General features: G+C 47.0%; 1 protein-coding gene across 1 annotated transcript in view; it reads left to right on the top strand.

Annotated features, from left to right (window-relative positions):
- Window positions 1-550: 550 nt before the first annotated feature.
- Window positions 551-22,293, top strand: part of AR (androgen receptor) — a 239,587-nt gene continuing 217,844 nt past the window's right edge. Inside the window, exon 1 of the mRNA XM_077922599.1 lies at window positions 551-2,742. Within this exon, the coding sequence (XP_077778725.1) occupies window positions 1,565-2,742 (1,178 nt within the window). The 5' untranslated portion in view covers window positions 551-1,564. The remainder of the gene's footprint in view (window positions 2,743-22,293) is intronic.

The following is a 22,293-nucleotide window of genomic DNA, read 5'->3' on the forward strand; positions in this document are numbered from 1 at the left end:
CAAGCCTTGCCCCAATTTGCTGGAACACCCCAGTGTGTGGAGTGATCAACACTCCAGATGTTGCTGTCAGTTGGATGGCTAGAGCATTTATATCCGACCTTAGGTTTTTCCAAGCAGCACATATAAGTCTCCCCCTCATTTAATTCCCACAACAGCCCTGTGAGGTAAGGCTGAGAGGAAGTGCCTGGTCCCCAGTGCTACACCCAAAACTTCATGGCAGAGTGTGGGGATTGGAATCTTGGTGTCTCGCAGGTCCTAGTCCCACACTCTAACCATTACGCGGCACCACCATGATTGCAAAGCGCTGTAGCGACTACAGCGGCGTCGAATGTTCGCTACTGCTGAGCGATACCTAGATCGGTATCTGAGGCTTTGCGGGCGCTTTGAGTGAGCTCTGAGCCCGCGCTCCCGTGTGTAGAGGCTTCTCTACAAGCTCCGCCGTCGGGCACGTGGTGGAGCTGGGCATGCATATGTGCCGAGCAGTCGCCAAGAAGGCACAGCAGTGCCAAGCGGCCCCGGATCGGCGCAACCTTGCCCGCTGTGCGCAGCTAAAGCGCAGCTTGGGATCTCTTGAGGCCATCGAGTCAGACTGCCGAGCGGGGGAAAGCGAGAGCGAGCAAGGCGCGGCGCAGCGCTTTCAGGCGGAGCGAGAGTGCGGAGCCAATCTCCTCCCCGGAATCGGAGTCCAAAGGGGCGGGAAGGGAAGCGCATAAAACCCGAGCGAAGGCGGACCGGCTTCCTTCTCCCCCGCCCTGTCCACGATCCTCCGGAGGCGCGCCGGGCGACAGCAGCGGAGCCGGGCGCGGGAGCGCGCGGCGTGGCCAGCCTAGGGAAGCCACTTACTTTTACTGCTTCTATCCCACCAACCGCGACTTGTTGCTGCTCTCTCCGCCCCGGATTCAAGGGATCTCCTCGGCCGCTGCGCCGATTGGGCGACCAGCACCGCCGCTCCTCCCAGGCCTGCCGGCTCGCCAGCCTCCGTCTCCGCCTTCCCTCCGCGCCCGGGTTCACCTTCTCCGGGCAGCCCGGCTTGCCTCCAAAGCGTCCGTCCGTCGGCGGAGCTTGCAAGGAAAGGAGGGGGTGTGCGGGCCGCGGCGCTCTCTCGCCTCCAGCCAGCAGCCGCTCTCTCTCTCCCGGCTGTAACCTCAGCTCACCCCTGCAAGAGAGGCATCAGTTTGCAATTGCAACAGCAGCAACTGCCAACGGCTGCGTCTTTGCTCCGGCTGGGAAAGTTGAAAAAAACAAAAAGAACAACAACAAAAAACAGCGGACTAGCGCCTTGACTTCTACGTTTCCCCAGGCGGGAGGCGTCGGACCCGAGAGGCCAGGGCCGACCGGCTTTTCTCTCACACACCACTGACAACTGCACCTGCTCCAATTTAGGAGCGCCTCGCGCGTGCCCCGACGGCCCAAGGGATGGCTCTGCTGGTCGCCGTCGGAAGCTGGTAGAAAAGCCCGGTTCTCGCAGCTGACAGTCGAGGAGTCTCCAGAACCAACCTGCAGCCAGAGAAAAACACAGCGGGCTGACCCCCACACGCCTTGCCGTCCAGCCACAGGAGAGATCATGGAGGTGCACGTCGGTCTGGGCAGAGTCTATCCTCGGCCGCCGGCGAAAGCTTTTCGAAGTGCCTTCCAGAACCTGTTTCAGAGTGTCCGCGAAGCGTTCCAGAGCCCCGGACCCCTGCGGGAGGAGGCTGGCCCCAGCCACCAGGCGTCGGCGTCCGCGACGGTGGGGTCATCTTCCTCGGGGTCCCACTTGCAAGAGCCCAGCGCCCACCAGCAAGACCCGGCTTCGCCCTCTTACTTGCCGCTGGAGGAGCAGCCCCAGGTGAGCAAAACGCTGCAGCCCCCGGATGAGCGGGAGGAGTCCGCGTCCTCGTCCGCCCCGTCCTCTCTGGCCCTGCTGGGAGGCCCCTCTTTCCAGAGTTGCCCGGGTGAGTTTAAAGACATCCTGGGTGAGAGCAGTCTTCTGCAGGCGGCAGAAGGAGGCGAGCCCCGAGGAGGAGGCGAGGAAGCCCCATCTGACAAAACTGACTACCTGGGGGAGAGCGCCAAGGAGCTGTGCAAAGCCGTCTCCGCCTCCATGGGCTTGGGGGTGGAAGCGCTTGATGCGCCCGGCGTCGGCGAGGTGGCGACGACCCGCGGCGACTGCATGTTCGCTGGCGCGCACGCTCGGCCCCTGAATCTGGGCGGCTGCAAGATCATGGAAGCCGAGGAGGGAGGCACTGGCGGCGGCGCTGGCGGTGAGGGCGCGCTGGCCATGGACGTGCCAGGACACCTGAGCCTCTACAAGAGCTCTCCGGAGCTGGAGGAGCCGTCGGGAGCCTTCCCGAACCGAGACTACTACAACTTCCAGCTGGCCCTGGCCTCACATGGGCGCATCAAGCTGGAGAGCCCCTTGGAGTACGCACCCGGCGGTGCCGTTTGGGGGCCGCAGTGCCGGCGCGCCGGGGACGTGCCTGCTGCCTTGGCGCCCCACTATGCCGGCCCTCCTGGCCCCGGCTGGCACCCTTTCTTCACCGAGGAAGGGCAGCTCTACGAAGGCGCACCCCCGGCCTCCTTCGGCTACGCCAGGAGCCAGGGCCCGCCGTCTGGGCAAGAGGGCGCAGAGCTCCCACCGTCCGAGGTGTGGTATCCCGGGGGCGTAGTGGGCAGGATGCCCTTCGCCCCTGCCGCCGGCTGCATCAAGACGGAGCTCACCCCGTGGATGGAGGGCTACCCGGGGGCCTACGGAGACATGAGGTAAAGGGCTAACACGCGCTCAGACATTCCTCTCCGAGGGCCGGTAGGGTTTGGCAAAACACTTGCAGGCAGATTGGAGGGGGAAAATCCCGGGTTTACAAAAAGAAGAGGGGAGGCTTGCAACCAGTATTCCTTTTTAGCCTGGTTTGCTGTGTGTGTGGATTGCATGACCTTTTGCATCTCCTCCTGCAATTTCCTTGGGTGTGAATTGGTGCAGGGCAGGGGTCCAAAGGAGGGCTTCAACCTAACGGTTGCTGGTTCAAGGCCCACTCTGCTCTGGAGCTACTCACAGGTAAATACCATCAGGTTTGCAACCTGCCTGCTGAGCTTGCGGATCAAGTGTAGATAAAGCAAAAACTATATTAACCCTCCCCCTCCCAAAAAAAAACTTACCCCAGTTTTCCTGGGGTAAATTGTCAATTTGTTCAGTCCTGACCATGATGCATCTTTCATCAGTCTGACTGAATGTCAGGATTTGGGGGTATCGTTTAGAAATGTTGATTTCATTGGCTTTAGCAGCATTCTGGATTCCTAATACAGTTGGGAGTCCTCTGCATGAATGTAGCATTATTTTGTTGTTTTGAGCGAGGTTCTGGCAGAGTTCACTGCCGTTGCTTCTCTCATGACTCATCGGGGAAGGTGCTTGCGCCAGAATTTCTATGCTCTGAAACCAGGACTTTGAAAGGTGATTTAGCGATCCATTAGAGATATGGAGCTATGATTATTCATATTTAAATTTGCTCTTATCTCCCCCCTCCCCCCCCTCACTTTGAATAGCTGAGTCTCTTTATCAGGGCCGTTTCAGTGTTGTTATTTTATATATCTATAAAGTTGTCTGTATTTTGGGTGCTCCAGCGAGTTTCTAGAAATGCTGACAACAGCAGACGTAAATTAAGGTAAGTAAATTTGTGCCCATAAATGTGGATGAACTCCCACTTCTGAATTCTCACCCCTTTAGAGACTGAACTGAGACTGCATTTTGAGTTAAGCTGTGCTGCAAATATTATTTACACGCAAGAGAGATCTCATAGTTGGTTGACAAATATAGCAAGCGGTTAAAAACTTTTGCAAGCTACTTTCTAAACAGAAGGTTGGAAAATGCAATTGATGTAAATAATTTAAACACAGAATTGATCAGTACGGGCCTTTATATAAAGATATGCATGTGCAATTTTTTTTTTTTAAAATGTTTCTTTTCTCTTTGCTTAGCTAGAGCAGATGAGACATGAGATACTTGCTTTGGTGTTGCAGGTGTAACCATGCTTATTTGAGGGAAGCCCCACCACACTGGATGGGACTTTCCACTTAACAATTGAACCTCAGTTGGTGGGCACTGGACTTTTACCCTTGCCACACACCCATTCTGTGTCTTTCCCCCAGCAGCTGGTTGACTCAACTGGAGTTATGGGCTTTTTTAATACCTAGGTATCTTGTGTGCTGGCTGTCCTGGCACACTCCTTAGCTAGCCAGTGTCCATCTCACCAGTGGCGCCTGTATTGACATTCTTAGTGGTTAGGCCATGAGTTTAAAATGAAGACAAGGATCAGGTCCTTCCCTTCCTAGAATCCAGTTGTAAAGGAACTCAGACTTATCGCTCCCTGAGTACCTCATGCCTGCTCTGGTGATGTAACAATGACTTCATTTGTTTGGGCAATAAAATTTATGCCACTAGTAGTAAAGTCTCCACATCAACATTTATTATTATTATTTTTATTTTACAAGCAACAGTCAAATGCAGTGCACTTTTATAGGAGTGGTGATGGCTTCCTTGAAATCAGATTCATATGATCCTTTAACAAAAAGAAACGTAAGCAAGGAGGTTTTAATCTTGGCTTCAGCTATATATGATTAAGGATCCCTAATTCCTTAAGGAGTGAGTCTCATTCTTACAATCTGTTTTGCAGCCCAATCCAAAAGATCCTTAAACTGAAGCATTGTAGTCCTATGGACTACAATGTCGCTTGGAGTAGGATGCTAAAATGTGTTTATGCAGGAGGAAAAGCTACCGGTTTCACCAGAACTTATTTCTAGTGAATATGTACATTTAGAATCATATTCTCAAGTGACTTTAAAATTACAGTGTTTGAGCTTAACCAGGTTTAGACAGATTTGCATTAGCATCTTTGTTTAATATTTGTTTCATTTGATAATGAATGGGTTAGATTGTCAGCCTTCCCTATCCAGAGGCTGAGGTAGAAAGCACAAATAAATAAAATTAAAACGAAAGAAAGCATGAATTGATCCATGTCCCAAAGGCTCATAGTCTGGAAAAACATTGTGGATGGCCACAATCCAAGCCTCCCATAAAAATTACAATAAAGATACTGAACTTGGGATCTTAATAAACTACTGCATGATTTTGCAAAGGCATTTAATCATTAGAGATACATGGGACGCTCTGCCTGTACAAAATGGCACGTGCAAATTATATGTGGGACTCATCGCAGCCGAGTCCAGTGTTGCTTTTGCCTGATTGTGTCTTTATGATACACGTTGGGAGGAGAAGTGCTGGGTGGGGGTGGAATAATACAGTGGGGTGGGGGGAAGGCAAGAAGTTCTGTGCATGTTGATCGGTGAAATGTACAACCAGCACAGAAAGAGCCCCTTTGCGTGTAGGCGTGATTCTCATATAGGGCTGCTTTCGGTTTGAAGACTTGAGCCTTCCGCCATTTTGTCCTGCTTTCTCAAAATGCAGCTCGGCGATATAAGCACGGCAGTTATGCTACCCTGAGCTTTGGCCTGCAGCTCCCCCTCCCCATTTTCATGGAAGGGGCACTGTCCAGATTTTGCCTTAAACTACTGGTGAGTAAGGCAAGTGGTACCTGTGTGGTGCTTGCAAGCATCTTGGGCGATGCATCAACGCTGACCCATAGAAGCTTTTGAGTCAGAGAAAATGGGGTTCATTGCTCGGGTCTCCCTGAGTCAAAAGTTGATTCACGTCTGCTATATGTCTCCACCACCTTCTTTTTTCTCCCTTTTATACACACAGCAAGAATCAGTTCTGCCCAGGACAAAGTGGAAATAGATAGAATTTAAGATTTTGCACGCCTAATACCTGGAACGGTGACCATAACATTTCAGTTGCTTCCCAAGAAGTCGTTTTAGGGACTTTAAGGGAGTAAGTGGTTTTAGATCCTTTAAAGCATTTAAATTCCCCTTGGAGTGCCATCCCTGAATATGCTGTATCAATTTTGCATTCCCCACTCCGTGGGAAACATTTTGGGAGTTTCAGATGTAGAAATTTGATAGATTGCGGAAGAGAAGCAAACTAGTGTACCCAAGTGGGTTTTTGTTTTATTTTAAAGAATATACTTTGTAAGCAGTTGATTACCCTTTCCCTTTCTAATACTTTTCTTGGGCTGTATCCAGCCCTCTGTGGAATCTAATGGGAAGGCTTCCCATCGATGTCAACGGAGCTGAATTAGGCCTTTGCATTTGTGACTCCCAGTCCCGTTGCGATTTTTAAGAATTGCAGTCTGAGCTGTTGAATAATATTTATTTCTCACATTACCACTGGGTGGTAAAGCCCACTTTCCTCAAAATGGAACAGCTGAATCTTGCTGGTGCAGACAGCAGGGGTAATGAATTGCTTACGGGCAAGTATAGAAAAGCTCGTTTTCGTTTTACTGGAAAATGAACTGCAGCTCTATTGGACAGACGGCAATGTCTCCTCTCCCTCACCAACCCAGTCATAAGACCCGTAGTCAGAACTTTGGTGGTGGTGGGTGACATGATAGATCTACCCATGAAAGCAAAACAGCTAAATGCAACTACTCAAATAAGTTATTTATCAAATAATATTAATAAAGTTTTTAAAAGCTAGGTGCCAGCTGCACAGTAATATATCTGTTAGCCCTGTGTCCTTTCCCGTAATGCTGCAAATTGGAAACAGGTTTATTTTTTACTGAACAATTTGAGAGAAGACTGCCAGCTTGTCTCCCCCACCCCCTTATCATACAAAAACAAACAGACTAGAACATGGGTAGGCAAACTAAGGCCCGGGGGCAGGATCCGGCCCAATCGCCTCCTAAATCCGGCCCACAGACGGTCCAGGAATCAGCGTGTTTTTACATGAGTGGAATGTGTCCTTTTATTTAAAATGCATCTCTGGGTTATTCGTGGGGCATAGGCATGTGTTCATCCCCCCCCCAATATAGTCCTGCCCCCCCACATGGTCTGAGGGACAGTGGACCAGCCCCCTGCTGAAAAAGTTTGCTGACCCCTGCCACAATTTTTTAGACCCATTCATTTCCATAGGGGAACCAAGCAAATGCTGAAATTGTTTCCTGTTAAAACAAAAAGTAACTTTGGCTGGATCACTCAGTGATAATAAAAGCTCAGAAGGGACTGGGAATATTTAATTTATTTATTGCATATTTAGCCCCCCTTTCTCGAAGGAAGCTCAGGGTAGTGTGTACATAGTTCTCTTCCCTCACCCCAACATAATACACCCTCAAAACAACCCTGTTACACTGCATAGCCAGAGGTGCTGGGTAGCCCACCAGACAAAAGCCCAACACCCTTAACAACCACATTGGGTCTCATGCTCGTAGAATCACAGAACCCCCGAGTTGGAAGAGACCCCCAAGGGTAATCTACACCATTGTACGGAGTGGCACATTGGCTGAACGAAAATGCTTGTGGCAAGAGCATGGGCACCCAGTGCTGTGCTCTCCAGGTGTAACTGGTCTCCCAGCAGACCCAGCCAGCGTTGCCAGTGGCCTCCATGTTGGCTACCCCTGAACCAGAGCTTGCAAAGGCACACCCAACCTTGGCCTCTTTTATTCCCGCCCGCCTGCCACCACCGCCATCTCTTGCCATAAATGGATGTAGTGCTGTGCACATTTCCTTGGGAGACAGCAAAACTTGTGGGACCTGTTTTCCGAATAGCTTGCTTTGGATCGCGCATTGCATTTTATGAATCAGGTTTATCACTCTTTACCTCCAATTATTTCCCAAGCTGGCGGTTACTTTTAGGCTTGCAAGAGTCCTCCCCAAATGCAGATTAAGGTTCCTGCAGAGTAAGGAGGTTGGTTGCCTCTCCATCACCTTTATTCTTTGTGGTGCTTTAAATCCCACCTGACAGTGAGAGTGGTGGCTGCTTCATTTTAGCTTTGCACTCTCCCGGCAGCACAAGCAAAGAGCATGTGTGGGGTGGGATTGTGTGTGGTCTTTCCCCCTCCTTGATGTTATGTGCAGATCGATCTCCTTAAAGGTTATTTATTCCCTTGGGAGTGAAGTTGCTGTGTAGCTTCATAATCTGTTTGCCCTGTGAGTAGCTTTTGATTTTCTCTTGATGTGGAGAGATTAGCGATGAAGAAATTGCTGGGGCTAAGATAAGGATTTCTGATTTATAGGTGCTTTTCTTTTCTTTTTTTAACTCTTCTTCAGTGGATAACCCAGTTGCAGCCGTATGGGTTTCTCCATCCTTTGTTCCTCCTCAAGTCCTTTCAGTGGAGCGAGCCTGTCACATAAACAATATTCTGCATTTCGGAAGGACGGCACAGCCAAAAACAATTAAGCAAATAGCTCTCCTGATGTTGGCCATAAGGACAGGATAGTCTTAACGCCTGCATCTAACTTAAGCCTAAGTTTTGCACTGTTAGCCCTTTCCAGTCTGGGTGGCTTTTCTGGGGCTTAACCTGCCTTCAATCCAGGGCACTTCTTTGACCATCTTTCCCTAAACCTGGGCTCAGTACGGCTTGAATCATTGAGGAAGCCTGCATAGCAAATGTCCGGCACTGATCAGTGCTAGAGCAGATATTCTGTGGTATGTTGAATGTCCTGTACATTTTCAGTGTCAGGACTAAGCCCCAGGAGTTCCCATGTAATTCTGAAGACACAAATCCAGGCACTTAACAGATTAAAGCTTGGTGATAAATAACATTATGTTGGGTTTTCTCACTTACCCATTTTCCTTTGGCTAGATGTCCCTTCCAACTCTACAGTTCTATGATCCTTTCCTATAGGGCTGGTGATCGTTACGTTTGATGCCTCCTTTTTAAAACGTTGTGATCTGGCACTGTTGAACTGGGAATATTTTATCAGGAGGCAATCCCCACTGAAGACGTTAAGGGACTTTTTATACACGCACCTACCCATGTAAACATGTCGCCCCTCCCTTTGGGCTTGCAGGGTCCTTTCAAAGCAACTTCCTAGCACTTGTCCTCTTGGACCAGAAGCCTGCACTCTTCACCCTTTTTGGACCACCTCGGATGACCTCCACTTTTCTGCTTTTTTCTTTCACCTGCTCTAGGTTTTGTTTTGTTTTAGGTTTAAAAAAATCATGACCCACAAAGGCCATTTTGCAAACTTTCCCTGTGGCATTTTTAAATCCTCCCCCCCCCCCGACTTTGCTGTTCCCCCTTTGTGTCGGTTCCTGCCACGCTTCGTTTTTCAACTGCTTTTTTATTTGTTGGAAGGGAAATAGGTCAGTCCAGTTTCCGTGGAGGTCGAGACTTGGTCAGCTAAAGGGGGGGGGGGAGAAATTAATGGGCCAGTTTGTGAGGCCTTCCTTCACCTGAAGGTCATTGATCTGAACCGAGCATGTCCACGCTTCCGAGCAGAACATGACCACTTCCTTTTCTGTGGTGCCTGCGGGGTGCACTTCTGGCATCAGCTGCAGTCGTTATGGAGAAGTCATTTTACTCTTGGAAAAAGAACCTCATGGTCTGTTACCCGCAGCTGGAGTCTTTTGTTGTTGTTGTTGTTGTTGTTGTTGTTGTTCGAAAGGTAAAACGGTTTACTGACCAAATTGCCATATGAGCCGAGGCCCAATTCAAAGCTTCAGGTTTGCACACATTGTCTCTGTTCCCGCTTGCGCAGTTCCTCATTGGTAGCTTTATGCAGATTTTTGTTGCAAGCCCTCTTACTAATTTTTCATTTTTTAACAACAACAACAACTTGAGGGAAAGCAGTACACAGCACTGGACGAAGTACACAGCAGAGAGAGAGAGAAATCCAAGCACATCTGGACTGTGTTCAAGGCTGGTTATTATGATTCAAGATATTATTTTTCAGAAGTACGCCAGCTTCTCATCCGTGGTTTCTGTGCGGATTTATTTATTTATTTTTAAAGAGTGTGGCCACCATTATATGACTGTGCTTTCGCTGGAATGCTATCAACTACATTTCATGTTTAGTAACAGGAATGTTCCAATCTTGGATTGAAAGTGGTTTATGAGAGATAAGCTTATAGACAGACAATTAAATAATAATAATGGCGCTCTGATCGTGTTTGCTTCAGGCTTTTTTTAACGACAGAATGATCCAGCTGCTAACTTTAAGTGGACTTGTAGCGGGGAGGACCCCTAAGTGGACTAAACAAATTAGAGAGCAGCTTAGAAACATCTAGGTGGGCGCATATGGCCATTCACTGTAATCACATTTCCCCTTATCCTGCTCCACTCGTTTCCCCCAGCCATTTATTTGTTAATTAGCGTCTTACTTGTTAAAGTCCCTGTTGTAAAATAGATCACAATCTTTCCAGAGTGAGTTTTCTGTCTTGGTGTGTATATTTGTATTTATTTTTTTAATGGCAAAACAATATTGTTGGGTTTTGCTTTTTGCGACCTGTGGCTCAGAACTGAATTCTAACAAACGTTACTAGGAGAAGATGCCTTGTAGTTAGGTTAATAACAAACAGCAAGGCTATTTATAATGCAGAAATAAGAGGAAACGAAAAGATATAGCAGGGTCCTTTCTCTAGATCTTTTGTTATCTCTACTCTTTTTTTTAAAGCAAAAAGTCCAAGTTGTGTGTTTACAAATTGTGCTTTCAGGTTGTTCTGCTGAGGTTATCTGGTTTAAGTGGCTTTTGGACCAGAGAGTCAGACATTTTCCCACAGCTCCTTAACTGTTTTGTTTTCCCCAGATTGCCTGGTGAACAACGATGGTGTTTTATGGACTTGATTCGCAGACACTTAGACACACTTGGATCCCTTTTGCAGATGAAATATTTGAGACAGTCTGAATTCTAATTTCTCTGCAGCCCGTAGAGCTAAGCATTCAAATCAGGATTAGATCTGTAGAATAATTGTTCAGAACTTCTGCAGCATGGATCCACACTGCGGTTCCCGTAGCTGTTGGGTCTTCTCTTCTCCCCTCCTTGCCTTTGCATCTTATTTATTTTATAACATTTATACACTTCTTTATGGTTCTGAAAAAAGCACACACACATATCCTCAAAGTACAGTAGTTTATAGAGAGAATCTTTAATAGTTTTCATGAGCACCTATTTAGCTGCTATTAGGATGAAAAAGCCTTGCATAATCAGAACTCAATTTGGTTAGATTTGTACTGAGAATTAGGTTTGGGTTTTTTTTTTTAAAAAAATACTTCTGGAAATTTGGAACAATTAACTTTGGTTTTAAAATCGCTTAAAAGACTTGCATAAGGACATACAAAAGGATTACTTTCATATTCTTGGTTTTTCCCAAAGAAATAAATTTCATTTGCATGTTTGGGCACAGAGTGGCTGGGGGAGCAGAACTATTTAAGAAGGAGTACAGGTCAGTTGCCAATCAGAGAATGAAGATTATTTCCCCAACCGCCACGGGGGGGGGGGGGGAGGGAGTTCATGTTTGCCTCTGTAAGAACGGGATCGGGCCCCTGTTTTCTCTCGGGTGCCTCTGACCTTTGTTCTTCAATTTAATGGTAATAATATGTAGATATTTCTTTTGAAGACAAATGGTGCGTGGAAGAATGCTATTTCCAAAACCGGCTGGCTTTCGGTTGCTCTCTTAAAAGCCCACAGTCAGAAGAACTGATTTTATGTACTGTGAATTCCAGGTAATTTCTCATGGATGGGATAAATCCTGTCTTTCGATACAGAAAGTAATCGTGTCCTTAAAAAAAAAATCTCTTCACCTTATTTTAACCTCTGCCTTTATTAGACTGAGTTAAAAAAAAAAACACATAAGACAGTCTGGGGCACATTATCTCTCTACACCAACCCCCACCCCTGGCCCCCTGCATGTCTTGAAGTCATGAACTTTGGAGTTTGATACAGAGAGCTGCTGTATGAATGAGCCAGGAAGCAGATTTATCTGTCTTAATTCGTCCATGCGTACTTCGCCTCGGGCTAGAAAACATCACGTACTGTACATTGTGTAGGGCTCCCCTTGACGGCACTCTGGCTGGTGCAAAATGCCGATCGGTGTGGTGGGTGGATCATCGGAACACATCACAGCAGGGCTCCATTCCTCTTCTGGGCTCAGTTCAAGGGGCTGGTGGCTACAAAGCCTTACAAGGTCCGGATACAGCATACCTAACAAGCCACCTTCTCTTACCCCATTGCACTGCTAACTGGAAACAGTCCCTTAGACCTGCAAGGGTGTGCAGTGCATGGTGGGGTTTTTTCGGTGGCTGCCCCTTCGGTTTAGGATTCTCTTCCTCTGGAGATGTACCAAAGCTTGAGGTTGCGCCACTGTTCCCAGAAATAGTGCAAAACACTTCTGTGCAAGCCACCTTTTGCCAACAATAGGGAGTGAGAGGGTAAGATGACAGGAATGCAGACGTAATATGTATTGTTTTTCATTTCAACACACAAGAAGACCGTGGAGCAGTGGTTCCCAAACTTTTCTAGGCCATCTCCCCCCCCCCCCCTCTGCGTTCCTCAGTTCCATAAACCCATCATATCGCCCTCTACCCTGCCCTATAAAAAGCGTTAATTCAGAACAGGGGTTTTGTACAACCCGCCGAGGAAGACGATGACCAAATAAAATCCAGCCAAGAATATTGTACAAGAAATATCTCTCTCCATTCGTAATTAAAAAGTAACGGTGAAGGAAATCCATAGCATAACATGCATATATGTCACTACTTACCAAACATGCACAAACCTTCGCCTACCACGGATGCTTGGTAGCTATAATTCGTAAGAAAATCAATAGTAATTACCAGTACGTAATTGGCGGTCTTGTGCCAACTCAGAGTTGTAAATACAAACAAATGTGATCAAAGCTTTGGAAGTGATAAAAGAACAGTAAGTCTTGAAATATGAAGTGCGGAAGTTTTTTCACTTTAGTGTCTTGTCTTGCCAATCAAAAAGAAAATAATCAATATCCTCAGAGGGGCCCCCTGCTGCCACCTTTCCTCTTAGTGCCCCCCTAGGTAATCCCTCGACCCCACCTTGGGAATCACAGTTTCTCTTAGTCTGCTTGTCAGTCATTGTCCCCCAAATTATTGGTTTGCAATCTGAGGCTAAGAGAGGCTGTTTTCAACAGCTAACTCTTCTAAAGAATTTAAAGGCAAGTCACCCTGGGAAATTGGAGTGTTCAAACTCTGGAAATAAATTTTAAAAACTGGATAGAGTTCTCCTCGTACAACTTCATTCACAGTAACACTCTCTCCCTTTTTAGCCGAGACCCTGAATGCCCTGTACTCCCACCTCTCAGAAGAGGTTATTGGGATTTTAAAGTGGTTTTAAGTATTGGCATGGCAGTGCAGAGAAGCCTCCCCAAACACACAGATAAATATATGGCAAGTATCTCATTTGAAGGCAGCCACTTAAACTCGTTGTCCACAAGCAACAAATCTGCAATTAAAATGTCCCTGGACTGTACCACTTCAGAAGGTGTTTCTTGTTAGAATTCATTTACAGAGAAAACCAGGTATTGAGTAGGATGCATTTTATCCTCCTGGATGTTTTCTATATATGGGGGGGGGGTTAGTTTCTTCCATGAGGAAGCATTCAGTCATTTCATTACTTGCAGGCTGAAGTGCTTTATGAGTCCAAGAAAAACATCATGACTCACTGTGCATTTAGACTGACCACCTTTTTTCAAAGACCACCCTACGTTTTACCCATTCTGTGATATTTAGGCGAGTCTCTTCTGCAAGTTCCAAAGGATCTCAGAAGCCCTCTCTGAAGTAACTTAGAGCAGGGCCTTTGGTGTGGCTGCCCCTTCTGTGGAACATCCTCTCTGTTGAGATGTGACATGCTCCCCCTATATGCACTTTCTGGAAATGGTTGGAGGTATTTTTCCTCCAGTAAGCCTTCCCAGCTGGATGGATAGTTATCTGCTATAAATTATCTGCTTGGTGTTCCTTCCCTGATGTTTTCTATGTGTTTCTTTTTTGTTCATTGTCATGAGATATGTGTGGAAGATTATTAATAAATACTAATTTAGATCTCCACTGGTGCATTTTTCTTATTGATGAATCAGTTCCCATGGGGCACCCTAAAGCAATTTACCAGCCAACCAACCACCAAACCCACCCATTACATATATAAGAACAGTTTGACTCAACAGCACATGCATGAAAGCAATTTAAGCCCATTACATATGGGGACGTAGGAAGCTGCCTGCCCTATACCGAGTCAGACCTTTGGGTTAATCTAGCTCAGTATTGTCTGTGCTGACTTGGTAGAGGCTTTCCAGGATTTCAGGCAGAGAGTTTCTCCCACTGTACCAGGAGATGATGGGGACTAAACCTGGGGCAATTTGCATGCAAGGCAAGATTCTCTACCACTGAGCTGTGGTCCTTCCACATAGATGCCAGCTGGGATGAAGATCTCCATGTACAGTGGTACCTCGGGTTACATACACTTCAGGTTACATACGCTTCAGGTTACAGACTCCACTAACCCAGAAATAGTACCTCAGGTTAAGAACTTTGCTTCAGGGTGAGAACAGAAATTGTGCGGCGGCAGCAGGAGGCCCCATAGCTAAAGTGGTACCTCAGGTTAAGAACAGTTTCAGGTTAAGAACGGACCTCCAGAACAAATTAAGTTCTTATCCAGAAGTACCACTGTAGAAGGTTTGTTGAAAGAGGTATTTCATTGGTTCCCAGAAGGCAACAGGGAAGGCCCCTGTCTTGGTAGGCAATGAGAGGTAGTTCCAAACTGTAGGAGCTGCTGCCACACTAAAGGCCCAAGTCTGGCAGCAGCTGCACAGGCCTCCTGATTGGATTATATCTTTAGGGTGCCCCCACCTGCAGTACGCTGTGATCTTTTGGGTATGTATGGGTGGGGGCAAGATAATATTTTAGAGGCATCCGAGGTCAAACCGTGCCATTGCCTGGCCTACTATCAACAAAACATCAAAGCAACCCACTAGAAATTTATTGGGCCTAAGAGTAATATGTGCAGATCTTGCCTGCAGGCTTGGCAGAAGCAGAGAACAGGTAAAGGAATGAGCCTGAACTGAGTGCACACCCCACTGAAGTGTGCGGGGTAGTGTTTAGAATGTTAGACTAGGAGCTGAGAGAGACCAAGGTACAAATGCCCCACTTGGCCATGAAGATCCCTGGGTATGGCCATAGGCCAGTTCACTGCCTCTCAACCTAACCCAACTGTCACAGGGTTGTAGGCATTAAATGGAGGGGGGAGGGCCATGCATTACACCTTGAGCTCTGTGTAGGAAAAAAGTGGGATATAAATACAATCTATTAACTTAAAGCCTGCATCTGGATTCAGGCAAGCATCAGCCCCTGAGAGCTACTAGGCATAATGCCTGTGCTCTGCCTTCCACAGTTTGAGGCAGAAATGCTCCTGAATACCAGTTACTGGAAACCACAGGAGGGCAGAGGGCTCTGGTGCTTGAATCCTGCTTGAAGGAGGCCCTTTGAAGCATCTTGTCAGCCACTGTGAGAACAGAATGCTGGACTGACCTGACCCAACGGAGGTCGTCTTACATCTTTTATATTCAGTAGAATTCTTGTTGTGCCAGGGATTGAGATGAAGTCAGTCTTTGGGGCAAATGATTGCCTGAGCCCCAGCTTCCATCAGCGCAACTTGGTTTTGAAGGATACACATCTCCCGACTCATTGAAAGAGGTTTTGTAGGGGCCCTGAGACTTTTTCTCTGAGTCAACTGCCCAGCTTCTGTGGCAGAGGCCAGCCTTAGATTCCAAGAAGCGCAGGCCTGGTGCTGCTGAGCTTGCCTGGGTTGTACAGCCAGGTTTTCTAAATGGCATAGCAGGTGTGTCGGGGGGGGGGGTTGAGTGATTTTCAGCAGGAGAATGACTGAAAGAGAAGAATATAATAAGGCCTGCTCCCCCTCATTCTTGTCTACTCCCATCAAACTCAGCCTCAGTGGTATAAAAAGAAGGATGGCTTCCATTAATAATTTTTATAACCAAGAATATTTTTATTATGCAAACATCCAAGGACTCACACACCACTGTGGAGGGGGGCACTTGCCTCCCCCCAAATAATTTTCTTCTTTTCCAGAATGCCCTCTCCCCAACTTGTTGGTGTTTTTTTCTGTTTTGATGACTTTTGGTCAGAAGACCATAAGAGCCTTCTGGATCAGGTCAGTGGCCCTTCTTGTCCAGCATCCTGTTCTCATACAGTCTGAACAGTTGCCTGTGGAAAAGCAGCAAGCAGAATCCAACCACAAGAGCCCTCTCACCTCTTGTGGTTTCCAGCAACTAGTGTTCAGAAGAACTTATTGTTTACAACTCTAGAGCCATAGCCATTGTGGCTAGTAGCCATCTCCTCCATGAGTATGTCTAATCCTCTTTTAAAGCCATGTGGGTTGGGGGCCATCCCTGCCTCCTGCCAGACAGCTTTCCATAGTTTAACTATGCCTTGCATGGAAAGTCCTTTATTTACCGTATTTTTCCTGCTCTGAATCTTCCAGCATTCAGCTTCATTGGATGCCCACGAGTTCCAGCGTTATAAGAGAGGGAGAGAAACTTTTTTTCTACCCACTTTCTCCATGGTTTGATTAATTCTATAAACTTCTATCATGTTGCCTCTTGTCCTCTTTTTCTATAAACTAAAAAGTCCCAAGCACTGCAACCTTCCTTCTGATGATTAATCTGATTACAGATACTATTTCATTCAGATGCAAACTCTGACCTGTTGATCCTCATTTTTTTCTGACTATTGATGATGATATAAACAATTTCTGTACTTCACGTAGTCAAGTTTATGGTTATTAGGTTTTTTTATATCTATTATCCTTCCTATTGACTGTTTTTCAGTTGTGTATCAAAAAAGCATACATTTAAAAGAAAGGGAACCTGTACCCAGAAGCTCGTTCACAGCTGATGCAAGAGATGGCCCCCACTTCCATATCTGTTTTCAGGGCTGCCGAACAGTCTTCCATCTCCTGCCAGCTGAACACTCTGTTCATCCTTGTAATATTGTGGCCATGAAGCCTTATTCTTGGTGACATGCTGATCCAGCTTGGGCCCCCATTTAGGTTTCTTTGCTTCCCGCGACCTTCTGACATGAAACCTGGAATAGCTTGTGTAAACAGGCAAGGAAAAGGAACAATAGTATTGTAGTGCTGGAAGGCACCCCCAAGGGTCATCTAGCTCAACCCCCTGCAATGCAGGAGCCGCAGGTAAAGAATGGCTGTAATTCTGCTTGCAGGTTTCCCACAGGCATCTGGTTGGCAACTTTGTGAGAACAGGCTACTGAAATAGAAGGGCCATTGGCCCAATCCAGCAGGCTCTACTTATGTGAACTTTTTAAAGTCAGATTTGGAGATTCCTGCTTAGGAATGTTGAGGGCAGCTCTGGGATAAATGCAGGGGGGTTCTGCACCTTGGTGGCTGTTCTAGAGCCTGGAAAAACACAATTCTTCCATGCAAGTTGGTGCCCATCACTGCCTCGTGTAGGAGGGAGTTCCATAGTTGTGCTGTGTGGAGAAGTCCACCCTTTTATCTACCATTTACCTTCATTGGATGCTCACAAGTTCCTAGGGAAGGAGAAAAAACATCTATCCACTTTCTCTACACCATGCACAATTTCATTACCTTCTATCATGTCTTCTTTTCTATAAGTTTAGAAGTTACTCTATATAAAGTCCCAAATGCTTTATATAGGAGTCGCTCCAAACCTTTGACCATTTTGGTTGCCCTTTTCTGAACCTTTTACAACTTTACTACTGTATCTCCCTTTTTTTGAGGTGAGGTGACCAGGGCTGCCCTATGGAGCGATTTTGTAACTTTCCTGCTCCTTTTTATTCCTGCAAGAGAAAAGGAGAGAGCACCCCCCCCACGGCCTCATCTTTAAATGTAAGCCCTCACCCCAAAAGTTGAGCTTACAACCCCCTTGATTACTCTAGAGTTAACCCAGGCATCGCTGTGAGCATCCGCTGAATGGGTGGGCAAACAGGCCCGCCTCCCCTCTGTTTTCATGCAGAGGCCGGCGGAGGGAAGGGGGAGCCCCCGGCTGCCTTCAATGCCCTCTTGCGCCCCCTGACAAGGTTATGGGAATCATTAGATGGATTCTGCTTGGAACTGTTGCAATTAGTGGAGGCGGGGTGGCGGTGGTGGTTAAACCCCAAGCAGGTCGTGCGAGATGTTCGCCGGATGGCTGACATTCTCTTCTCCACACACAACAAACAGCCCGAAACAGGCAAACGCGGCTGCTTTTTGACGGACGCGAGGAAGCAAAGACAAAGGCGGAAAGAGAGGGGAAGAGGCACCTCTCAGGGACGCGGGCGGAATGCGCAGAGGGCGAAGGAAAGAAGCCCCGAGTCCACCGTGGAGGAAACTTCCTTGCTTAGCGCGCCCGACGGCTTTTTATGGCATAGCTTTGGAGTGGGGTCCGGGTGGGGAGGAGATTAGCGTGTGGGTTTTTTTTTTTTGCAGTTACCTTCTAAGAAGAGTTTAAAAACCGTTTTAATAAGGGAGAGAGGATTTGGACCTTGAGCGTATTCCACAGAAAGAGTGCCCGCTCTTTCTCAGAGCGTCCACTGCTTGATGGTTGTTTCCTCTTTCCGTCTCGTCCTGCCCGTCCCGCGGCGCTGCCGCCTCAATGCTTGCGCCCTCCTCCTAATTTGGCTGCAGGACAGTGACCTGCGATCGGAAAGGGATTGTCTGTCCATGAGACAGAGAGCGATAGTTAGGGCTTTGACTTTTAATGGGAGTGGGACTAACCATCAGTGGGGGCAGTTGGGGAGTTTGAACTATATGAGTGGGGATAGCTAGGCAGGGCAACCCGGTTTTGATTCCCTGTGGGGAAGATAAATCCTAGAAGTGGCTTAGTGGGGTGATAGTCATTTCAGGTGAGAAAAGTCTACCTGAGCAGTGGCGTAGCGTGGGGGGTGCAGGGGGGGCCGGCCGCACCAGCCGCAACATCTGGGGGGCGCACGCTCGCAGCTCGCACTCGCAGCTCACACTTGCAGGGGGCACAAATTACTTGCCTTGCCCCGGGTGCTGACAACCCACGCTACGCCACTGTACCTGAGCCTTGGTTGGATAAAGAGTGCAGTTTAGAAGTTTCTCTGCAAAGAGTTTGTGGTTTAAGTTTTGTCCCTTAGTTGTGAAGCCATCAAGTGTTAAGCGCTCACAGAAGTTTCATTAAATCTCCAGGTTCTTTTGTTTCTTTTTTGTTACCCCCTGATATTTTGAACCTCTGGGTGGAGAGGAAGTGGGCACTGGACAGCCTTCACAGAAGCTTAATGCATTGTTGCTGCTTAATCACACACATTACCACAAGTAGTTAATTCTAGGCACCTCTGCTGCAGGGGGAAAGTAATCTGTTTACAAACACGAAAAAATCAATAATGTTACCCATCTTCTGTGAGAGTGAAGAGTTTGAAAAAGTTCAAAAGAGGGCAAACAAAGTGATTAAGGGGATGGAATGGCATCAGTGAAGTTAGCTCTTTATTTAAAGAAACAAACAGCTCGGGAGGGCAGGTCTAGTGAGCAGAGCAACTCTTCCCAGTAGGTCTTGCCCCAGTGAGGCAGTTGTGAGGACTGAAGGTCTCCACCTCCCCACTGCTCCCTAAGGCTCCTCCCCTGGTCCTTCTCAAGCAACCTGAGACTTCTTCCCCTTGTCTGTCTATGCTGTGTCCTCTTCATACCTCTTCTGGTCCTGGGAGACCAGCGGAGAGGTGAGCTGGTGCTGATGTGGGATGCTGCCTGCATTTAATAAGAAAAGCTATTCAGACAGGACCATTTCCCCACCAGGATGCACTTTTGTAGCCCTAAGTGGCTTTGGCCCTGCATACCTGCTCTGGGGGCCTTCTGGCAGTTCCCTTCATTGTGAGAAGTTGCAGGGATCCTGCAGAGAGCCTTCTCAGTAGTGGTGCCCACCCTGTGGAACACTCTCCCATCAGGTGTCAAAGAGATAAACCATTATACAAGTTTCCGTAGACATCTGAAGGCAGTCCCGTTTGAGGAAGCTTTTAATGTGTGATGTTTTGTTGTGTTCTTTTATATATAATATAATAATAATTTATTTATATCCATCTGGCTGGGTTTGAAGCTGCAACCCAGTCTTATGGGTGGGGTAAAAAAAATAAATTATTATTAATATTATGTAAATTGGCACATTTTTTTTTAACCTGTGTATGTGTAGGTATTGTTTGATGTAAGTGTAGCAGCTCTGCCTCTTGTTTGGTGCCCAGGTTGAAACACACCAACCTAGTAGATGGTTAACAAGCTTTCTGGCAGGAAGGGTTTTTTTGTTCCCGCCTTTGACATTGCTGGCTTTGTTTAGTGATGGATGGTGTTCAGCGATCTTTTATTTCCTTTTCCACCTGCTCAAGTAGCTGACTGGCATTAGTCATGTTTTCTTGGGTAGACATTGCTTTCTTACTTTGTGTTTTAGTGTGTTTTGATTTCATTGACATTTCAGCTGGTGATTTAAATACATATTTTAGTGCCTTAATCATTGTTAAGAGCTGCCTTAGGCGGGAGCTGTAAAGCAAAGGCAAGCTCTTAAAAACTGTGGCTGGGGATTGCTTTCTAAGCTTGCAGTTCCAAAACCTTGGCTGATTCAAGCAAAGATTCTTCCACCCCCGTGACTTGCTCACAGACGAAAAGCAAGAGGCAATTTGACAATTTGGCCGAGTTCGCTGATTGTAACTAAATTGTTTGGAGTTGTTAAAAAGAGATTGCAAAGAGCTCCAAAAGGACCTCTCCAAACGGAGAGATTGGGCAGTAAAATGGCACATGCAATTCAACATAAACAAGCGTAAAGTTGGGCACTTTGTGGCAAAAATATAAATAAATCTTTATTTCACCTATGCGCTGATGTGGTCTGAACTGGAGGTGATGGACCAGGAACAAGACCTTGGGGTTAAGCTATGGAACTCACTCCCACAAGAGGCAGATGGCCACCAACCTGGGTGGCTTTGAAAGTGGTTTAGATAAATTCATGGAAGAGAGGGCTATCGATGGCCATTAGCCATGATAGCTACGTTCTGCCTCCACCGTCAGAGACAATAATGCTTCTGGAGGTCACAGAGTGCAGGTATAGTTCAGGGGTTTCCCACAGCAGTTGGTTGGCAGCTTGTGAGAAGAGGATGCTGGACTAGATGGGCCTCTGACCTGATCCAGCAAGCTCCTCTTACGTTCTTATGTTCTTTATTCTGGCAAACAAAAGCTGCAATCTTTTCTCAGAAAGGAAAGAGAAATTATGTATCTACTTAATGGCTGATTTTTATTTTTTTAAAACGGAACAAAACAGAACAAAAAGGCTCCCTTGTATCTCCATGCAAGACTAGCTATTTAGAGCATCCTTTCAGTTTTTGCACCTGTTCATCATAAGCTCAAAGAGTTGTACTAGCCTGTAATTAAGCCTAGATCTCCAGGCGAGTCTCATATTTGCACTTCGGGGAGATCGTCGTTGGAGGTGGCTGTGCTGTGTGTTTGCCTTATGGATGTGTGCTTGGGGTGGGTGCGTTTCTTGGTGGGTGAAGCTTTGCAGTGATGTCTCAATGGGATAGAAAACTGTGGTTGACACCACATCCCGAGGACTAAGTATGCTTGGCAGTGGTGGATAGCTGTGAAAAGCGTGAGAGGTGTGTGTGTATGTGTGAGAGAGACTAGCAGCTAATACAGAATATTGGGAGGTATCATGATCTTTGCAGGCATCTCCCATTTTAGGTAACCGATTTGTGTGTGAACGTGCAGACGCACACAGTGCCAAAGCCGAAAAAGTCATAAGGATGTCACTAAAAGGGTGGGATGGGGCGGGACAGTGTGTCTGTAGGCTTTTTAAGTGAGTTTCTGATTTCACACAAGCACACGGTGACTCAGAACACCACCACCACCACCACCACCCTGTGCAAACGGGGAGTTGCCTGTATAGGTTTTGAGTTCACCTATGGAGATCCAACGAAGCTGAATTGTGAAAGTTTCAGATGAGATAAAAGAAAGCCCTTCACACAGTGCAGAGTTAAACTATGGAACTCACACCCACATGAGGCAGTGATGGTCTCCCACTTAGATGGCTTTAAAAAAGGATTGGGCATATCCATGAAGGAGAAACCTATAGATAACCACTAGCTACTATAGCAAACTAACTGAGATAGCTCAGTAAGTAGAGCAGGAGATTCTTAATCTCGGGGTCGTGGGTTCAAGCCCCACATTGGGCAAAATATTCCTGCATTGCATGGGGTTGGACTAGATGTCCCTTATAGTCCCTTCCATCTCTACAATTCTATGATTCTGTGACTCAGGCTATGCTGTGCCCTCCACAGTTGGAGGCAGCAATGCTTCTCAATACCAGTTTTCATAAATCGCAGAAGAGGATAGGGTCCTTGTGCTTAGATCCTATTTAATGAGCATCTGGTTGGCCATTGGACTTGCTGGCCTGATCCAGCAAGCTCTTCTTAAGTTCTTAACCCAAATGGCAAA

This window comes from Podarcis muralis, chromosome Z (assembly GCF_964188315.1).
Source record: "Podarcis muralis chromosome Z, rPodMur119.hap1.1, whole genome shotgun sequence".
Taxonomy (NCBI): domain Eukaryota; kingdom Metazoa; phylum Chordata; class Lepidosauria; order Squamata; family Lacertidae; genus Podarcis; species Podarcis muralis.